General features: G+C 31.4%; 2 protein-coding genes across 2 annotated transcripts; both read left to right on the forward strand.

Moving 5' to 3' along the window:
* Positions 1-11023: 11023 nt before the first annotated feature.
* Positions 11024-12047, forward strand: LOC132610375 (transcription repressor OFP12-like). Its single transcript, XM_060324677.1, has one exon. The coding sequence runs from the start codon at positions 11099-11101 to the stop codon at positions 11813-11815; it is 717 nt and encodes a 238-aa protein (XP_060180660.1). The 5' UTR covers positions 11024-11098; the 3' UTR covers positions 11816-12047.
* Positions 12048-19663: 7616 nt separating this feature from the next.
* On the forward strand, positions 19664-21810 carry LOC132611817 (uncharacterized). Its single transcript, XM_060326184.1, has 5 exons — positions 19664-19775; positions 20457-20530; positions 20651-21305; positions 21403-21689; positions 21793-21810. The coding sequence occupies exons 1-5, from the start codon at positions 19664-19666 to the stop codon at positions 21808-21810; spliced, it is 1146 nt and encodes a 381-aa protein (XP_060182167.1).
* The last annotated feature ends 593 nt before the right edge of the window (positions 21811-22403 follow it).

A 22403-nucleotide genomic window follows, 5' to 3' on the forward strand; every position in this document is an offset into this window, starting at 1 on the left:
CTCGAAAACTCTTTCATCATTTCCGGTGAAAGAGAGGCAAGCTGTTGACACCCAATTTTGTCCCACTTTTCCTCTTATTAATCTTCTTTATGGTTTCTAGTCATTAAAAATCTATTATTATTATTATTTTTAGCTATTATTATAATAATTATTATTATTTTTAATACTACTACTACTACTACTATAATGGTAGTACAATTATTCTTATTACTAAATTTATGTTAGTATTATTGTCGTAGTCGCATTAATTATTACTCTTATTATATTTCATTTCAAATTCAGTATTATTACTATTATTATGGTAATTACGCTTATTATTACAATTATTGTTTACGTTACTATTATCATTACTTCAATAATATTTTGCTTTATAGTTTATAGTATTTACATATTTATTTTATTTTATTTGACTATATAATATGAAGGAAGCCCCAAAAGAAATCAAATAGAAGAGGAAAATCCCAACAAATTCATCCTATTAAATGGCCCAATTAAACTCTCCAGCCCATTTCTTCCCACCACCTGGCCCATTTTTGCCGATAAAGAGCATCCCATTTACATTTTAACTTAAAATAAAGTAGGGTTTTAAACCCTTTTCATCTCTAACCAGCAGCCTCTCATCCTCTTCCCTCCTCATTTTGGCAAACACGTGACCTTTATTTTTTCTAATGTAGAAGTGGTTTCACCATTTTAATGCAAACTTTGTCCCCTCTTTCTCATATTTTCGAATTCTATCACCTAAAAGCCAAAAACTTCAGTAATATATTGACCCAAATCGCTGTAATTTTGAAAAGAAAAGGATGATTTGTTTCAGCCTTTTTCTGCCATATTTTGGATGGTTCTTGAGGAAATTTTGGTATTCAAACAGTCATATCTCAAATCCTGCCCAAAAAGGTCACAAAAAAACATAACCCTAGCCTCTTCTTCCACCTATAAATAGTCACTTAATGCTCCAGCCGGAAGCAAGTTTTTGAAACCATAAAAAGTCTCTCAACTCTTGTCTATCTACTTTAGTTTATTTACAAATTGTAGTTCTCATTTTGTTGGTAGAGTAGTAGTGGATCTAAGACCTCAAATCTCATTCACTGCTCCCGTGGAAGGTAATAATCTGAAACCATTCTTATACTTCTTCTCTTGTTAATATCGTGTGTTTGTTCAAAAAATCATGTCATAGATCTATTCATTTTTTTGTTAGGGTATTTCTCTTTTGTATAGTTAAAACCACATATAAGTTTTCATTTGTTTGGATCTGTGAATAAATGATTAAGTGCTAAAAGAGAATTATTATGTTAAAATTATAGTCTCCAATCTCCATGTTTCAATATCACGCTTTTAAGATGTTTGTGGACATTACTTTTTAGTTCTGTAACGACCCGCCTGATCGTTATTTAATACTTCGCGAATCTATTCCCAATCTAGGTCTACGATCTTAAATAGTAAGCCCCATGGGGTGTTTAAATGATTAATAGCCAGAAAAATCAGTTTAGAAAAAAGTTAAAAATCATGAGCCCGGGGCAGAAGATGGTCCGCTATAGCGGTCCCGCTATAGCTAAGCGACGTCCATCACAGCGGATGTCACGGACCAGTGGACACATTTTTTTCTATACTCAGTTTTCTATTTCACCCTCCTTTGTAATAAAAGATCCTCCAAGGCTGCTATTAGGTTTTCACAAGAAGAAAAACCCTTGATACCAAGAAAAGAGGCTTCTCCAACATTCTCCATATCCTTCCCTACAACTATTATCTCTCACAGATTCGGATAAGGGCGAGTATTTCACGGAAATTCAAATAGTTGTTCGTTATCGAGGTAGTCTACAGTTTACTCGAGTTAGACGTTGATTAGTGAATCGTATACACATTTAGAGTTGACGGTAGATTGGATAATTAGGTCTTCGGACACGGAGTTTGGATGGATATATTCGTAATTTAACGAAAGTTAGGTGCAAATAGTAATTAGGGTAACAACGAGTATTTATTTTAGTACTGGGTGCTACTATTGTTGATGTTTATGCGTTACGGGGCAGAAAGTGATTATTTGTGGTGGATAAAAAGGGGTATTTCGTTATTTAGAGTAATTATCCATAGGTATACTAATTTCTGTATTTATTTTCAAGAATATTGAAATATTCATATGATTGTCGTTCTTGTTAATAAAAAGGACTACATTAGGTGAATTGAAGAAAGGCATAATAGTGCTACACCCCTCAAGGGCATAATTCATGACATTGCTTTCATTCATTGGCATCATTGCATATAATGCTTGTGGTTATGAGGTAATACATAGAGCAGAAAGTGATGAGTAAGTGTTAGTTGTGTTATACGGGTTGTATGGCTGAGTTGGGTTGAATTCGAGGTATTATTTGACAGCCAATCACTGACAGCATTGGAAGGTAAATATATTTACATGCATGAAAAGACACATTTGACCGGGGGTGAGGATGTGGCCTTGATTGTGACTCGGGTCGGAGGAGTGAATCCGGAACAAGTGGTACATGGACACCATGGGTCCCCTACAGGTCATGACTACTGAGCAATGACATCAATTAGCATGTATGTACAGCGTGATTTATGGCCTTCGCATCGCATTTGCATTGCATTACATTTCATACCTCGATGCCCTCATGAATGTGTGTTGTCAGTCTGTTATATTGCATTGTGCATCTCTTATAATTGTGTTGTGTTGTGTGAGGTGGTGATCAATATGAAGGTGAGTGTAAGAACGAATTACTAAGTGGTAGACTTCTGCATTGAGCCTAGTGGACTTAGGGAGTCTCGTGATTGGTAGATGTGTGGTAAGTATGTTCCGTGCATGCATCATGTCTTAGTAAGTGAACTGAAGGGAAGGCTCTAAGGCTAAAAATCAGGAATTAGATGCTAGTGTAAATGAAGAGCTAAGACTAAATTAATTGGCCTAAAGGAATATGGAATAGTACTTCACAGACTAGTCGGATAACCGGTATTACTATGGAAACAAGGTAAGCGAATAACTGGGAGTAGGGAGGTAAATCGTTTCGGTGTATTAATCTTTATTGGGAATCTTAAGGGCCATTGACTTATCTGCTTATCCTTTAAACCTTATATTGTGTTGCATGAACTAATCTTAATCGACCCAAGCTGCTTATCAGTACGTGTGGTGTACTGATACTACTCTTGCTACGTATAGTAAATGACATGAGCTACAAATTATTGTTGTTGTTGTTGTTGTTGTTGTTTTTTTTTTTTTATCATAGCTATAGATTATTATCACTTTTTTCATTATGTGAAATAATAGCCTCGATTAAAGGTTAAGTTATCTAATCTTTAACTCTGTCCATTCTTTTGCATGAACACTTTGGAGCAAATATGGAATCTTAATACAAGACTCTCCTCAACCCGATGATGGAGTCGATCACTACCGCTACATATCCCTATTTAGGATTTCCCTTGCACTGCATAAGCAGTAAAGAAATAGCAAGAGTCATCATTTTGGCTATCGGATGAAATAATTTATCTGCTTTAATTATTTTCATTACCATTTAATTATTGTTTATCCTTGTTTGCTTTAGGATTTTATCGCCTTCAGTTCATCTCATTTAGGATCAAAATAGCAGCTTATTTCCATGATTATATTCTAACTAGAAGACCTTTAAAATAAGTGTTTTAATTAATTCTGGGTAGTGTCTTAGCTTTAATAACCAATACTGAGTTTTACCAATTAGCAATGCCAAAATAGTCCTAAAATAGTTTCAGCAGTGCGTGATGTCATTGTTGTTAGTTCAAGACTTGGAAACTATTTTTGATAATTTTAAATGTGGTGATTCCTTTTCCACCAATTTTGAGTCAAGAATGTTTTTTTTTTTTTTTAAACAAGTCTTAGCTTTCTTTGATCAAAATACCAAGTCTAGCTTTATCTGAAAATATGACGCTTTCAAAACTTTTACCCACTGTGTTTCAAGTATATTTTTAAGTCACGTCTTTAAATGTGATGCATATGGTTGAACCTTCTTTCAAAACGTAACTTGTATGTTAGCATATGAATTTTTCACGTTTTCTGAGCCTTAATTTGATTAATTTAACTTTGGTCCGTTAACCGTTTTAATACGGATCTTAAAGGGTGCTTAACACATTTCCTTTAGATTAATTGAACCCTTACCTAGAATCGTAAGCTTAGTAGACTTTAAACGGAGTTAATATTAAGTAATTGATTGGTGTCCTAATTCACCTCTAAATTAATTAGGTGGTGACTCCTTAAATTAGTTAATTAATTTAGGAATCACTAATATGTTGTACTCTAATTGAACCCGGTTAAAATGGGGTATAACAACCATAATAACAACAACTCATCCTAATTCAAGTTGATATAACTCAATTTATGTTCAATAGGTCGATACCTCGAGTGACAAGCTCGGTTTACACTCCATAAGGCCTTTTTTTTTTTCTTACGAGCTATAATTGATAATTACAAGGTAATCAGTTTACAACTACAATTTCCAGCTATACCCATCATTACATCTTTCTCAACAAACTTAGCAATCTATCATAGTCAATTCCAAATTCTAGTGTCGAATTCATGGATTTCTGATTTGCATGTTCAACTCCCAAGGTAGATACGCATAATTCCAAGTAAAGGAGATGGAATTTTACCTCAATTGGCTTCAACAACACCCAATCCTAGCTTGATTTACTCCCAAACCACATCCACTCCAAGAACGAGAAGAAGAATGATGATCCCACAATGTTTACGAACTTCCGAGACCCAACCTGCATAGATTACTCTTGGATTATGATCTATATGGTGTATAAATATAGAGAGAGATAGAGAGAGAAATTTGATATGTAGAGAGAAGGAGGATCCAATTTGGGGGTTAGTTGGAATGAAAATTTTTTGCCTTACCACCTAAATATACTAAACCCACTACCTTAATGTGGATCGTATTTTTGTATGGGTCATACCGGACACAGTACTTATCTGATTTGCAAACTGTTTGTTGCATTGGAAAGAAGACTCTCCGAACTTGCATTTAAATAAGTTATGCAAATTCCTTATATACTAGGAGATATGCCTCCTGAAAGTTGGTCCAAAATCTTGCCCGTAATTCTGCCTAATTTTTCCCGAATTCCGACGAACTTAAATTTCTTCTATTTGTTTGATCTCAAAACCTTCTCATACTTACCAATCATGTTTATGAACCTCCTTAACCTTGGGACTAATGTAGTTGTGCCACTTGAACTATTACGACACTTCTACCCTTACACTTCCATGGCCTTAACTCCCGACGCGAATTAGCATACGGAGGGACGGGATGTAACAAATAGCGTTGTTTTACTGATCTTAATTATTCTTTATCATACATTTTTTATACTAACTCTGCCCTGTATCATTATCTTCTACTTCTTTTATAATATTGAAATCGTATTCTACATATTACTTGTGCTTCGCATTATGGAACGACAAGAAATAATATAATTTATTCAAATATTATATTTACCATAACAATACAGTAGAATGCAACATAATACATCATGAAAAAATATGTAACGATCATCCATATAAGCAGGGGTGGATCCACCCTTTAGGGTGGGGGTGGCATGACATTCCCTAAATTGATAATTTTTTATAACCTATGTTGTAATCTACTAAAACTAGATTAAATATTTGAAACTATCACCCCCAGTCGCAAATTAGACAAAGGTACCATGGTTGGTAGACATAAGTTTGAATCTATCTTGAACATTTTCCGACTCCCATTTTTTGTTGTGCTTTTTAGTTCCTTTGTACCAAGTCATTTCCCTTTTCGGCTCTCCCAATTTTTTATTTATATTTTATTATTTATATTTTCTTTCCTCTATTCTATTATTTTATCTGTGATCTCTAGCGAGAACACACAAAATAGAAACTTTTAAAATCCCTTAAATATAATTAAGCATTTCTCTAAATTTCAAATCTCTTAAATCGAAAGCTTGGGTCTTAATGAGAATTTTGGATTGAGATCAAAATTCAATTTTTATTTTTTTTTATAATCTATCTTGTTGGTTACTCCCTCCGTTCATGTTTACTTGTCTATATTTGACTTCGGACACTCTTAATAAGCAATAAATAAAATGAGAAATGAATTGGAGTACTTAATAATAAGGGTAAAATAGGTATAAAATGGTAAATTATGTTTTGGGTTTTCAAACTATACAACTTACAAGTAAAAGTGGACATGTATTTTAGTATAGTGGATAAATAAAAATGGATAGAAGAAGTGTATTATAAAAAATCGGGTTTTTCTACGTTAAATTCAATTTAAATCACTTTAATACTTAAATTGTAATGGAAATTTTGTAAGCATTGCTTAGAAAAAACATGAAATTTATGATTTATTTTTTAGAACTTATAGTTTATTTAATTCTATATTTACTTATGGGGTGTAATTTACCTATTGACGTGTTTTTCTATTATTTTTCTTATTTGATTGGTTTAATTCTCTTATTAAAGATGTTATTTTACTTGTGCAAGTTCATTTTTTTAATATTCATCAAAAGATGTAAGTTCCTTGGTAAAAATGATGATTTTACTTTTGTTGTTAATGGATGTGATTCCATGTTGAAGATGCTAATTATGTTCGTTTCTTGATTTTTGAGATGTAATTTTCATATTTGCAAATAAAAAAACAGCCAATTAAGTTGACCAAAAACTCAAAAGAGATGAACCCGACCCAAATACACGTTTCTAACAAGATGTACAATGAAAAAACTTGTGGCATCCCCCACCTTCAAATCCTAGATCTGCCTCTCCATATAAGATGTAAAAGGTGTAATCTTTTATACAGCTAATCTCCAAGATTATTATCTCTCGCCTAATAATGCGATGTACTTGTTCCGTGTGACGCCCACCACAGCACCACTTCCATACAACATCATGGAACTTGTGAAGAAATCCTCTCATTTGTATTAATTAAGTAACCAACTTAATTATTTTCCAGCGTATAGTCTAATTGTTTAATACAACAATTATGTTAGGTTGTCTGCTGGAATCAGCATTATGCTCTCCTTACACTAATTTGTATTTAAAGGGAATAACTAATAATACAACTAGTATACTCTAACAAAAATATGCATGCAGCTAGTCGAGTCAGTTAACACTCAACAGCAAGACTCGCCCAGCGTGATGCTACCCTTAATTCTTAATTAAATTGTCCTCAAGCAGTATCTTGAGATTTTGAAGCTGCTGGTAGTACGTACTCTTACCAATAATTTATGGTACTTGAAACATCAATTGTCTTGCTGTTATTTATTATTTAAATGTATATATGCTTATATGGAAATTTGTATTTTTTTTCCCTTCTTTCTCTTTAACATGGTTATGGCCAGCAGAGTGAAATTTGAGCCAGTGAGATGGACATGTGGTGTTGTTATTGAACAGTTGGGTAACAACAAAGACTCGAGCAAGTGGGGAAAAGGGGAATCCGGGATTTGATATATGAGTTCCTATAGCAATCTCAAGTTAATACAATAATAATTGGGTTCACAACTAAATATCTCTATAGATATTTAGTGGATTTCTCAGTACAGATCATGTTACATTGTGGATCCGCCATTGTCTACGTGAACCATTTTTTTGTACCGAAAATGTTATTTATGATCATAGACTGACCTAAAAATTGGATGTTGAATCCAAATTATGAGTGACTTAAAATCTTCAGCCAACATGAAACTATGATTCCCATCCTTAATTAGTTATCTACACGTTGGTTCATACTTCTTGAGAATGATATCTTGGCACAATGGTTTTGCTCATGAGGTGCCGTCACATTAAAATTATGGGTTCGTAATAAGTAGATGCCTATTCATACGTACGTGTCACAATTTTCTTATTAATTCATGCCAAAGAATGACATATTTTTATATTTGAAAATAATTTAGCTCAAACTTTCATTTTACTGTTAAATGACATCAATCGTATTTTAGTGAGCTATCAGTCAATTTTATCTTGAATGTCATAAGTTGTTCCAACGACTATCTTCGTCTGTTGAACGATAAATTTTGTTCCACATGGAGGAAGCTATCAACAAGTGAGTAATCTTTGAGATGGTAGAAAAGTGGTGGAATTGGCTGTTAGCCTGTTAGGGCTGGCACACCTTGATGGCTATGTGAAAAAGCAAGATTTGATATTTCCCTCCTAAAATTAATTTGGCTACAAATTGTGACTTCATTGACAAGATTTGCCTTTCTAACGTTCTTATTTGACCTTGCTTGCTTTATTAGTTAAGAAAGGGTATTTGACTTACTTACCCCTTTTTCTTGCTCTTCAATCTCCATGAATTGAAAGCAAGGATAAGGAAAATATATTTACATTCAATACTATTTTTATCTATTTTGTTGTGCGCTAATGTACGTGTTCTTCTTGGATCTATCGCAATTTTATATCCAACTATTAATCATCTTTAACCACATCGTTAAAGATGAGTTATATTTCTAACCACAATTGTTATTGAACCTATTACTAATTTCTTTGTAGAAAAGTATAAATTCAGAGACGAAAAGTGCAAAATGATTGATGAGAGTCATTGTTGTAGTGTGTGACATTTGTTAAGTTATCAGGGAAAAACAGCACACTTTTGTTTATTTAATTTTCTTCTCAATACGCCCTTCACTCGCGACTCTAATTTTTTATTAAAATAGATGGCAATGAGACTCGAACTCAGGACCTCTGTCTACTCTGATTGCATATATTAAAATATATGATCATTTTATTAATATAAAAATTTAAACTATTAAAGAGAAGTAGAGAACACACTTTTATATACTATTTATTTAATTATATTTTCAACAGCGTACGAGATATATTGGAATTCTAACTAACGGTTGCAGCTCTCCTTCTTTCACGTAGGTACCACTACTAGAAATAGAGGTATTTCTCACCGACATTTAGTGGGAAAATTGTTTCATAAAATATGATTTTTTTTACCTCATTCTCACCAAACCAACTCATTGAAAAAACGCATGGTGGAAACAGTTTTCCTGGAAAACTTCCTAATTTTTTCACGTGAAAATACTACTATCTAGGTTTTTTTCACCGTCATTCAATGAGAACATTTTTCATTGGGAAATTTCAGTGCAACATTAAATTTTTAGTATTGTATATATAATTGTTCAAATTTACTGACCTACAATCATTCCTAAGAAAATAATCCCCAAAAAAAAAAAAAGATCAATGGAGATGGTGAATTATGAGGACATAAGGTGATGGATGGGGTTGTTATGAGACAATCATACGCAATTGATGTTTAATTGATGTTTCACTTTCTGATCTTTGCTACTCTGGTGGACCGACAATGACCACTCACATCCCCAACCACATAACTCCCTTCTCCTAATAACGAAAAATAAATTAGTTTACCACGAAGTATGCGGTGTAGGCGGTTTCTCATACAATTTTGAGTTCGAGTTTTGGGTAAGAAAAAACTCGTGATAGAAAAAGTTTTTTTCAAATAGGCCTTATGCGATGCGAATCCGGAATAATCTGACTTCAATGCATAAACCAGATGGAAATTTATTTTTATTTTTTTTAAAAAGTTTTCTTCTCATTGTGGATAAAACAAATGGCTTTTATTAGGTGGGATTTCACACGTCTTTATAAAGTATCTCATATATTGTCTTTTCATCCTTAATTAGAGATTTATTTTATAATTTAAAATTCTAAATTTGGAAACAAAAACTTTTAGATAATGAAGCGTATCATCATTTTTAGTGGACTTATCGACATGGGTTTAATTTAATCAGACAAATGTGTTTCGGCTACTAAATAAGTAAATAAAAAGGAAAAGGAAATTGTAAAAAAAAAAAAAAAAAGTAGAAAATTGGTCGAGTGGGTCAATAGTAGTAGAAAATTGGTAGAGTGGATCATGAGACCTAACATGTGCACCTTGCTTGCAACTTAAACAATGTGAAGCCCCAACGTCACTTTCCTCTTCTTTTACCATCTTCGTTTCCTTATAAACTGGTCTGTACTGTAAATTTCTTAATGCTGTAAAGTTGTTCATCTTCATTTAATTAAGGTTTACAGATGAATAAATTTTAATTATTAAAACGACTTTTGCAGAATCATAGGAGTATCATTTAACCAGATGCGGGTTCTACGATATGATTTTTAATTCAATAAAGGTGGAAAGTATTAATAGAGTGCTACACTAGTGACTTTATTAGCATGAATCTAATAATTTTCTTTGACCTTATTTGGACCTAGCTATGAATCTATCAAAATTAACTGCTGCAGTTACACCATGTGATGGATAATGGATTTTATGTTAGGTGCATCATACATGTTTGGTAGTTACAACTATAAGTCTTATAACTACAAGTAGAAAAGATCCCGCTACAATTTTTCTTTTTGTTTTACCCAAATTTTTAAGGCAAAGAGAAAATGGTGAAATTAGCATCATTACTACAGTGTTAGTGTAAAATAAAATAAAATAAATGATCAAGTACTCGGGAAATAAAACATATTACATGTTACAATAATTTATAATATGATGCAGTATGAAAATTCCTTACCCCATTAGTGATATAAGTTAAAAAGTTTGAATACATCAACAGTCTCTTAAACTTATCAATAAATTTTATTTAGTCATTCGAATTATGACTTATTTCAATTGAACACATGCACATATGATAAATTGTTTCTATAAGACACTTTTGATTTAAATTTTGGAAAAACAAATGTGCATATTTTCAAACTCTCATTACGTAAATAAGTTAATCACATAAAACATGTCAACTTCTTCAATTATACATATCATCATCAATTAAAACAAGTCAAATTTTTTACTACTCAAAAGTTGAAACTAAATACATGTAATTAAAGTTAAAGAACAGTTGAGACTTGTGAAAGAAAACAAATAATGTAAAAGACTGTCTGATAAAGTCCTAGTAAACACAAAACACAAGTAAACCTCACTTAATTAGGGGCAGATGATCCATACCCTAACTTTTACGACACCTTAAAATATATATATTGTCTAGACTTCCCCACTCCTCTCTCTACTTTATGCTTCACTTCACTCTACTCTTCACCTAACAAATTTTCTTCCTTAGCTTTCCCATTTCCCTCACATCTCTCATCAACCCAAACAATATGCCAAAAACACTTGGAACAAACCTTAATCTTTGTTTCACTAAACTCAAACGTCCATTGCCACCACAATCTTCCAACCATAACGAACATCAACAACAACAGCAACATCATAGTATGCATTTTTGCAATTCCATTAAAAACTTCAACTCCCTATACGACTTATCATTAGACTACAAGTCCAATCCTACATCATCATCATCAACTTACTCCACCACTATCCCTGATGAATCCGATTATATATATGAATTAGCCACTATTCCTGATTTAGCCACAGTTTACGCTTCCCAACGTTTCTTTTTCTCATCCCCAGGCCATTCTAACTCTATTATCGACTCATCATCATCGTCAATGTCTTCTTCCTTAGCATCCACGTCATCCTCCGTGGAACCACCAGAACCCGATATCGTCGTAGACGGAAGCATTGCGATTCCAACGTACTCTCCCGACCCTTATTTGGATTTTCGACGATCAATGCAAGAAATGGTGGAAGCGCGTGGATTAAGTGATATAAGTGGCAATTGGGATTCGTTACATGAACTTTTAATGTGTTATCTTACGTTAAATCCGAAAAGCACACATAAGTACATAGTTGGTGCATTTGCTGACCTTATTGTCTGTCTTATGTCACCAAAATCACAACATTTAGATCCATCGGCTGGTAGTACAAGTAAGTGTAAACAAAAATGTATTCTTGATTACAAGAATATATCTAAGTGAATAATTTATTAGCATCCTGTCTATTTCATCTTTAGTGGGCAGAGTTACCCAATATTGTACTGATAAAAATGTATATGATGAAATAATCGAGATGTTATAAAAGATTTATTAGCGGTAAGCTTTTGGAATAATTTTGGGTTAGTTTATAGTAGTATTAAAGATGTACATTATGGTGGAGAGATTTATTTGGTCCCCCTGTAAACAGCTGTTGTCTTGAATAGAATGAATCGAAGCTTTTTATCATCCTTTTTCAGTATTTTGTCTTTGGTAATTGTTTTTCAAGCTTTTTCAGATCCTAATGCCGGAAGTAACTTGCTACCAAAATTACTTTCCGGGATATCCGTATTATGTTTTTAAGTACTATTTTTAGGGGTCGTTTGGTTGGTAGGATGATGAATTATAATTTTGAGATAAATTATAGAATAATTTTATTTCATGTTTGGCACAATCTTTTATTTTGGATTAGCAATTTCGAGATTGTTTATATCATAATTGTATTGGTATTATATTTATATCAGACTCTATGTTAGATAACAATTTTGGGATACAATGACAGTTAAACCATTTGTTCTTTTCTAAGCTTTTCTTACCAAAATTTTGAAGGGCCCATTTGGCCATGAAAATCGTAAAAATTTGTAAAAAGTATTTTTTGTTTTCAAAGTAAAAATGGTATTTGAAAATTAAAGTTTGTGTTTGACCATGAATATAAATTGAAGTTGTTTTAAAATTTTTGTGAATAATTTGAAGTTAAAAAATGAAAACAATATTTTATATTTTTCAAATTCGAAATTTTATGGCGAAACATAATTTCTGAAATTTAACTCTGGTTAAAAGAAAAAATATTGATGGCCAAACTGCAACTAAGAAAGATAAAATTAAAGTTAAAATTAAAAATTTATCTCAATTCAGACATCTACCAATATAAAAATCTACTAACCAAATAAGTTTATCATTATTTATTTTTTATATTATAATTGAGTCATTATTATCTCGAGATAATTACTTTCTCCAACCAAACGACCCTTTAATACCTGAAATGTTGCGGAAATGCAGAGGCCTAGGTTGAGTAGGCAGTAGTAGGATGGAGCCTATATGCTTTACATTACTAGCTTCTTTATGGCAGGCAGAGGACAGAGCCCCAAAAAAGCTTCTACTTTCTTTTTTGGGCATCGTGATGTTGCAGTAGTAGCCCAACATGCAAAATCAAGGATTAAAGAGATTAAAAGGTGATTTATTAGCTGGTTAGAGTTGTGCACGTATTAGTAATATATGAATTAGTTGTGAGGGAATTTATATACTCTTTCTTCCCATTTTAAGTGCTTTAATTTGATTTGATATAAAATTCAAGAAACAAAGAGAGATTTTTTAATTTTGTGGTTTTAAATTAAAGATATATATAGTCATTTAAATCTTGTGATCTTAAACTTATCATGTAGAATATTGGGATTGAAAAAATTACCAAAAATAGAAAGAGGGACTCTTTTTTGGACAAATCAAAAAAGAAAGTAAGACACTTAAATTGAAACAGAGTGAGTATTATATATTTTATGCAGAGATTAGTTATACAGAGTATTAATTATGCCATCGTCTATCCTATATTAAATAATATATAGATTCCCTTATAGTCTATACATATATTAGTTATGTAGTTTTCTAATTTGCAAACCAAACACCATATTAATTTTATACCTGAATAACTTACCTCCTAACCAGCTACCAGATGTAGTATAACTTATGCAGCATTAAATACATAAATAACTTACCTCTTAACTAGAACGACCCTTAAATATTTACTTGAATCGAATATCTATGTCTTAATTAAGTAATTTAATAAGTTAAAAATATATGTTAATTAATTATAATTAAATTTAAAATTTATGTGCAAATACATTCATGTATTTATTACTTAATGCATACATCAAATAAGCGTAATAAAATATTCTAATACGAAATTTAAAAAATAAAAGGTAAACTTTTGGTATGTAAAATAATTTTTTTAAGGACAGACTACAAAATACGTGTCATAAAATGAGTGAGGGAGAGAGTATCTCATCTATATGTGTTGTTATATTAAGCCAACAGACATAAGATATACATATTTATTACTATTTACTTATGACTAAAAGATAAAGATACTCCAGTATATATTTTAAACCAAAATTGTGAAGGTCAAATTTGTTAATTTAGTGTAAACAAATGCAGGTGGCTAACGTACCGAAAAAGTATCACTAACCCCAATCTCCAAAACTTAAAAAAAAAAAAAATATATATATATATATATATATATATATATATATATATATATATATATATATATAGGAGCTGTCTAGCTGGTCTAAAGGGTCAATTAGTCCGTGCGTCTTGGACAGAGACGAATCTAGGATTTAAACTCTTGGGGTTCAATCTTTTAAATTTTTTAGCATTGAATCATTATATTTCTAAAGTTATGGGTTCATATCTACTACTTATTATAAATTTAATAAAGTTTTATATATAAATTTGTATAACACATCGAAAGTTTGGGGTTCAATTGAATCCCAACTTATAATGCTCCATCAGCCTATGGTCTTGGATAATGTCATATCGTAAAGTCCTTTTACAAGTAACTTTAGGCCCGTTTGTCCATAGATATAAAAAAAAAATCACTTTTTTTTTTTAATTTTGGAGTTGGAGTTGGAGTTGTGTTTGGCGTTTTTGAAATTGTAATTTTTGGTGAAATGTAGTTGTAAAAAAGTGAAAAAATTTTGAAAAATAAGTTTTTTGAGGTTTTGATATTCCGGAATACAACTTCAAGTTGTATTTGGAATTCTCATGACCAAACGTTGATTCCGAAAAAAAGTGAAAAAAAAATTCGAAATAAAGTGAATAAGTCTTGTGACCAAACGGGGGCTTAGATTTCAAGATTCCTTTTCTTCTTCTTTTCTTTGTGGTGGAGTTAAAACTGTTATTTCTTCAGTTCTAATTTATGTAATATTTTTGTACTTTTAAGATTAATTAAATTAACTCTTAATAAAATAAAAACGTCACATGAATCGGAACATAGGAATAGTCACTGATGTTATAATTCTAATTTGGTCGTCTGGTTATACTAATACATCCTAGTTACGCGAGATAATGATATATAAAATTGTTAATGGTGTGACTTGTGAGTAATAATACAAGTCATTAAGCAATGAATAAAATAAAGATATATTTTTGCGCAGTTGCTTGCTTTAAGATTTTTCGTCGTTAATTACTCTTATCCCTATAATGTTAACATATACGTATATTTTAATTCTATATTTCATTTTATATATGAATAGTAATAATAGAGAATTATTTTGCGGAGTTGCTTTTAATTACTCTTATCCATATACAACAACAACATATCCAGTATAATTCCACAAGTGAATCTGAGGAGGATAGAGTATACGCATACCTTATGCATCAATTATTTTTTCTTATACCCAACTAAATAATGTAATTTTCCTTCCCCACTAATGCTAGGATCAGAGACGGGCTCAGGATTTTAAGACGACGGGGACACAATTATCTTAACATAAACGCCAACAAAACTTTTAATGACTTCTGAGGGATAATACCGTGTCGGACCGGTCGCTAATAGCGTAGCAGTTGCGAAAATATAAGTATATAAGTCAAATACGTGTAATAAATAAAATTTTACACAGTGAAGCAAATGAAAGAGATAGCTCAGTGGCTAAGGTTGTGCAACATGTGTTGACAGTGCAGGTTTGAATTTAGGGCAGCTCATTTAACACTTATTGTTTTCCTAAAAATAGGCTCAAAAAAATAATTAAAAGTGACATTCGGGTTCAATCCGGTGACATGCAAGGGAAGCACCAGTTGCAATCAACGTGCCCCAAAGACACTTTCGTTTGTTAGAGTGCACAATTAAAGATATATTAATTCTTAAGGTATATACACATATACATACATAATTTTTTCCGAAGCTGCGAGTGCATGTGCACTCCCACCCTTCCATGTGGGTCCGCCTCTAGCTAGGGTGTTTGACTAGATATAAACTTTAAGAAAGAAATAACAATATTAATTTTTTAGTCTATAATAAGTCATAACTATATATGATTATAAATCGTATTTTAAGGATAAAGTTAAATAAGAATTAAGTTAAATAATTTTTAAACAAAAAGGTATGATGCTTTATATTTGAAACAAACTAAAAAAAGTTTAACGCATAAATTAAGATGGAGTGAGTTCTCTATATTATGCTGAAATTATTTTTCTGAATATGACAAACCAAACGATCCCTTGGAGACTCAAACGAAACCACTTCTTCGAGGGATAACAATTAACAACTAATAGATGACATGATTAGATGGCAACAAAAACTGGGGGCACATAATTTCTTTTGAAATTTAAAAATATTTATTTATCTGTTAAACTTTCAAGTAAAGAAAATCATTGAAATTTGTCTCTGGTGCAGTGATACATGATAATCTGCTATATACAGCCGTACTATATATAGATACAAAAATAGTTTAATCACTGACACCATGTTATATTAACCAGAATATTGCTTCATCAGTAATTTTATATATATACACCAAAACGGTGATAAAAATTTCACGAGGCCACTTTATGTCAAATGCATATAAATGGTATTTTATCTGGCGTGCTTTGTTTTATCAGAGTTTCACAGAAACTGCAAGCACAAAATATTACTATGATTAACAGATGAAGCCAAAGCTATATTGAATAAACAAGTTGCAGCTCCAAGACAAAATCAACAGAATCTTTGTTTTGTTTTTCACTTTGATTTTTGCTGTTTGGGTGTAAACTTTGAATAACACTGTTGCTTGAAGATTCTGTCATGAGATACATCAGTAAAATGCATGTGGTATTTTAATAGTTTAGTTCAGAGATGCCAATGCAAGTGAAATATGACTTGGTTTCTAAACACAAGTTGGGTTATAATTGGTTCACAATTTTCCAAATTAGTATTATACTGGGGACTGATGTGCTTTTTTTTTCTTTTCTTTTTTTCTCTTTTTTTGAGAAGGAACTTAGGTGGTGGTCTGGTGGATATAATATATTCCAGTTACGTGCTAATCTCATGTGATCATCTTTTTAGAGTCCAAAACCTAAATGATCCAAAAAAAAAAAAAAGTGGTACGAAAGTACATTTAACGCAGCTTTTTTATGCGTTATATAAAAGTGAGTTAACGTCCCCGATAAAATTTAAAAAAAAAAAAAAAACTAAATTACATAACGCACTATTTTAGTGCGCTATGCAGGCCGTGAATTTACTGAACTAACATCCAACTGTGTATCCATTTCAAAAACTATGCAAAAGTTTCCATCTTTTAAAATATTTATAATACTCCTCCGTTCACTTTTACTTGTCCAGTATTCTAAAATTACATTTCCACTTTTACTTATCACTTTTAGCATATTAAGAGAAGATATTTTTTTCCCTATTTTACCCATAGTAGTAATTACTCATTTTAAATCATTTTCAAGTCCATTAAAAATTTACATCAATTAATATGAATATCGTGATAAATTATGCATTTCATTTATTATTCTTAAGGAATGTGCAAAGTTTTGGACAAGTAAAAGTGAACGGAGGGAGTATTAATTTATCTTCTAATACTATAAGAATCTTTTAACAAGTTGTTACCAAAGTATGTATTCTCTTATCTCTTGATATTTATGAAAAACATTTATTTATATAGAAAGTATTTATTCTCTTACTTTTTAATAATTATCTTTTAACAAATTATTTATCCTCTTGTTCATTGGCTTGTTGGTTTTTTTTTTCTTAATTAATGTTCGTTTAGCTAATTCTAAAAACAATATAAGTCTAAGATCTATTTACCGATAAAAATAAATAATTTGATTATAAGTGACGATTAATTACACTAAATACTAATGTAAATAAGAATTAATTCGAGGTGCATACCTTTTATTTTAAAATCGAACATTTACACCACTTATACTGTGAAAATCCTACCTTTGATTTTAAAATACAAGGGTGTATCTCGAATTAATTCTTATTACATGAGTATTTAATAGAAAGATAACTAGAATTTTAATGCATTTGGCAAAAAAAAAAAAATCTAAAAAATCCTAATTATAGTGATGTATTCCTAATTTTCAAACAAAAAAACTTAATTTCTTAAGAAATATTACGCAAATGACAATTTATCGGAATAAATAATTTTTAAATAATTTTAAAGCGGAAGAATAAATAAACTAAAGATGAGGAATTCTTATATAATAAAATATTATAACTCAATATAAATAAAATAACTTGCTGCTTAATGTGCGAGACAATTAATAACAATAGTTGGTATATTTTATTAAGTAATTTGTGTTATTTATAATTTTAATTTATGTTTTAATAAATACATTTAGTTACGACTATACCCCATAGAGAGTGTATGTGCATGATTCTCATAGTATAAATGGTGTAAATGTTCGATTTTTAAATACAAGAGGTGTATCTCGAATTAATTTTTATTGCATGAGTATTTAAATAATCAACCCTCAATTATAATAGAAAATTGTTTACTTTTGTCGGTGGTAAAAAGATCATAGACTCGATTGTTTTTAGAGTTAGCTAAACAAACACTAACTAAGAAAAGGGAGCACCAAGTCGATGAACAAGAGGTTAAAAAAATTGTTAAAAATATAATTATCAAAAAATAAGAGAATAAATATTTTTTATAAGAATATGTACTTTCATAAATATCAAAGATAAGAGAATAAAAATTTGTTAAAAGGTTCTTATGGTATCAGAACATTAAATTAATATTATAAATATTTTAGAAAAAATTAATGTTATAAATATTTTAGGAAGTTTGATTTGCTACCAAAAAATATATATATTTTAGAAATGGAAACTTTTGCATAGTAATGAATGGATATACTAAGAATAGATGACACGGCCAATTTGGTTACATAGCGCGCTAAAAGTAATTTAGTTTTTTTTTTTTTAAAAGAAAATTCGGGTAAAGGATTTTAATGGTGGACGTTAACTCACTTTTATATAACGCAAAGGTACTTTCGTTTCACTTTTTTTCTTGGGGTATTTTGGTTCATTTCTTCTTTTTTTGAGTCATTTAGGTTCCAGACTCCATCTTTTTACACTTCTTGACTTTTTTTATTCTCTTATTTATTATTTTCTTTTTTCCAATTTACATTTCCTTTCCCTACTACATCTTCCGAAAAAAGACTACTGGTAATATTTAAAATGAGCTTATAGCCTGTTTAATCAAGTTTTTAAAATCTGTTTATTTATAAAAGTATTTTTTGATTAAAAGTGCTCGAAAAATTACTTTTGGAGAATATTTAACTATTTGTATTTGGCTAACCAATTCGACACGCTTTTAGCAATATTAGAACAACAATGTGTTTGTTCAAAATCCCAAAAGTGCTTGAGGGGAGAATTACCTTTTTAGCTTCTAAATAACAATCTCCTCGAAAAAATTACTTTTGGAGAATATTTAACTATTTGTATTTGGCTAACCAATTCGAAAAATAATTTTAGCAATATTAGAACAACAATGTGTTTGTTCAAAATCCCAAAAGTGCTTGAGGGTGGATTTACCTTTTTAGCTTCTAAACAACACTCTATTAACACTTCAAATCTCTATAGAAGCTTTTTTTTTTTTTTTGAAAAATAATAGTTTAACTTCTCAAAAACTTGGCCAAACTGAGTAATTTTATTTGACGAAATAAATTAAATTTAGCATAAAAAACAAAGTGGATTTAGACGAAGGGGCGGAAACACTCGAAAGCAGGTTAAAGATTTTCTTTCTAGATTTCCACATTTTGTCCAATGATAGACCAAAAATAAAGCAGATACTGTTGGGTTTTAGGTGTTAGATGAATGGGAAATGGAGTGAAGATAATATGGAGGGAAAAATGAAAATTTTGAATTGTTCCTTTGTTGCTTTTTGGATGAAGCATTTCTACCACATTGGTGGTCGAAAGGAAAGTTCTCGTGCTTATGGAGAGAAGCACATCTTCTAGGTCATAAAGAGTTGAGAAAAGGACCTCCCCTCACGCCTTCAGATTCGGATTCGGTCAAATGATCTGATTGATTGATAATCTTTTTGGATCAAATTTACTTAATTTTTAATTCTCGTGTATACTGTCGCCGGAGTTTGCAGTACCGCTATAACGGTGAGTAAATCGTTCTATCCTAGGAGGATATATTCCACAACCTCGGGTACATTGAGGGGAATAATTTCCTTAAGGACAAACTGTGTATTCAGTGGGCTCGATTTAATTCTTGTACACTTTTTCAGTTTCTGTTCTTATAAAAAGTTTTCAGATTCTAGTTTTGTTTTTAAATTTTTCAGTTTCTGTGTTAAGTATATTTTCGGATATAGATTAATAACAATCTTAAGGAAATTATTTATATATATTTTTTTTAATCTGTATTCTATTTCTGGAGATTAAAACATTCTGATTTTCTACTCCATTTGAAATTTCTAGTCCAATTTGAAGAACATAAAAACTTCGTTGGATTATTAAAGTTCATAAGAGTGAAACGATTTGAAGAACATAAAAAACTTCATCGTTAACTTGTGAAACAGTTTGAACATATAAATATTCACTGTTCACTGTTCTATTTTGTTCACCATTGATTAAACTGTTTGTCAACTATTGACAGAGAAAAGAAAACATATGGCAATAGAAAAGGATATCAATGTTTCTACTGGAACAGAGATTGTTGCAGCAAAGAATGTTCTATGCTGCACATGCCATGGCACCGGCAGAGAAATCTGGAAAATTTTCTGGGATTAACTTCAAAGGATGGCAGCAAAGAATGTTCTATTGGTTGACCACTTTTGATATGCAAAAAAGTTCACAAACGAAAATCCTCCTGTTCCTGAAAAAGGAATGCTAGAAAATTTGCGCTGTATGGTTGTTGAGGCTTGGAAGCATTCGGATTTCTTATGCAAGGGGCACATCCTTAGTGCTTTAGAGGATGATCTGTACAACGTTTACAGTTCTGCAAAAACATCAAAAGCATTGTGGATTGCACATGAAAAGAAGTATAAAACTGAAGATGCATACTTGAAAAATTTTGTGTTTGCCAAGTTTCTAGACTACAAAATGGTGGGCAGTAAGACTGTTGGAACCCAAGTCGAAGAACTCCAAGTCCTTATCCATAACCTTATTGCTAAAGGTATGGTAATTAATGAGGCATTTCAAGTGGATGTTGTGATTGAGAAGTTGCCTCCTTCATGGAGAGTCTTCAAAAACTATCTAAAACACAAGCGCAAAGAAATGTCGCTGGAATATCTTGTGATTCGCTTGAAGATCAAGGAGGACAATAAACTTGCCGAAAGGAAGTCGCGTGGAAATTCAACGATTATGGGAGCAAACTTCATTGAGGAAGCTGCTCCAAACAATAACAAAAGGAAGAAGCCTTCAGGACAGAGGAAGGAACAGAACAAGAAAAAATTCAAAGGCAGCTGCTATAATTGTGAAAAAGCTAGACATAAGGCTCCAGATTGTCGGGCCCCTAAGAAAAATAAGAAAAAATATCAGGCAAACATGGTGAGAAAGAATGATTACATTGATGATCTATGTGCTATGCTCATGCAATTTAGTTGGAAACCCAAAAGAATGGTGGATTGACTTCAGAGCCACTCGACATGTTTGTGTGGTCAAAGAAGCATTTGCTACGTATGCTCCAGTGGGACCTGAAGAAGAGCTTTACATGGGAAATACTGTAACAACCAAAGTTGAAGGATATGGGAAGATATTCCTAAAGATGACTTCCGTCAAGGTGTTGACGCTCAACAATGTTCTTCATGTTCCTACAATTAGGAAGAACTTAGTTTCAACTTCACTATTAGTCAAGAATGGTTTCAAATGTGTTTTTGTTTCTGATAAGGTTGTTGTTAGCAAAAATGATATGTATGTTGGAAAGGGCTACCTCACAGAGAGCCTTTTCAAACTCAATGTAATGGTTGTTGACAGTATTAATAAAATTCCAGCTTCATCTTATTTATTAGAGTCAAATGATTTATGCCATGTTCGTTTAGGACACGTCAACTACAAAACCTTGCGGAAATTGTTTAACTTAGAAGTATTGCCTAAATTCGAGTATAATATATTAAAATGTCAAATATGTATTGAATCTAAGTTTGTTAAACATCCTTACAAGTCTATTGAGAGGAATTCAAATCCTTTAGACTTAATTCATACAGACATTTGTGATATGAAGTTTGTTATGCCCTATTTTTAACGGATTAAAACTAGTTCACAACTTATGATTATGTTTCCTCTGGTTTGCAAATTTTCAGAGCCGCCACCTAATTTTAGGAAATATTAGGAAACCATTTGTAAAAATGTAAAAAAAAACTCTATTTTTAGTCTTTGAAACCTATAAGATTCTAGGTAAGGGTTTATTTACCCCGAGGGGGAGGTGTTAAGCATCCCTCAGAGCCTATCCGAAAACGGTCTTTAAACTTAGTTTAATAAACACTAGAGGGAGATTATTTAACTATTTCTTATTTATTATTACCTATTTAAAGAATTGCGGAGAAGAAACTACCCTCTCAAAACTATTTGTATAAAAAGGGGGTTTTAAAGTAATTATAACTAT

The sequence above is a fragment of the Lycium barbarum genome, chromosome 9, assembly GCF_019175385.1.
Source record: "Lycium barbarum isolate Lr01 chromosome 9, ASM1917538v2, whole genome shotgun sequence".
NCBI lineage: Eukaryota > Viridiplantae > Streptophyta > Magnoliopsida > Solanales > Solanaceae > Lycium > Lycium barbarum.

Coding starts and splice junctions, on each gene's coding strand:
- LOC132610375 (XM_060324677.1), top strand. CDS start 11,099: ATGCCAAAAACACTTGGAACAAACCTTAATCTTTGTTTCACTAAACTC.
- LOC132611817 (XM_060326184.1), top strand. CDS start 19,664: ATGAATGGGAAATGGAGTGAAGATAATATGGAGGGAAAAATGAAAATT. Junction 20,531..20,650: donor AGATTGTTGCAGCAAAGAAT/GTTCTATGCTGC, acceptor TATGCAAAAAAG/TTCACAAACGAAAATCCTCC. Junction 21,306..21,402: donor TAGACATAAGGCTCCAGATT/GTCGGGCCCCTA, acceptor CATGCAATTTAG/TTGGAAACCCAAAAGAATGG.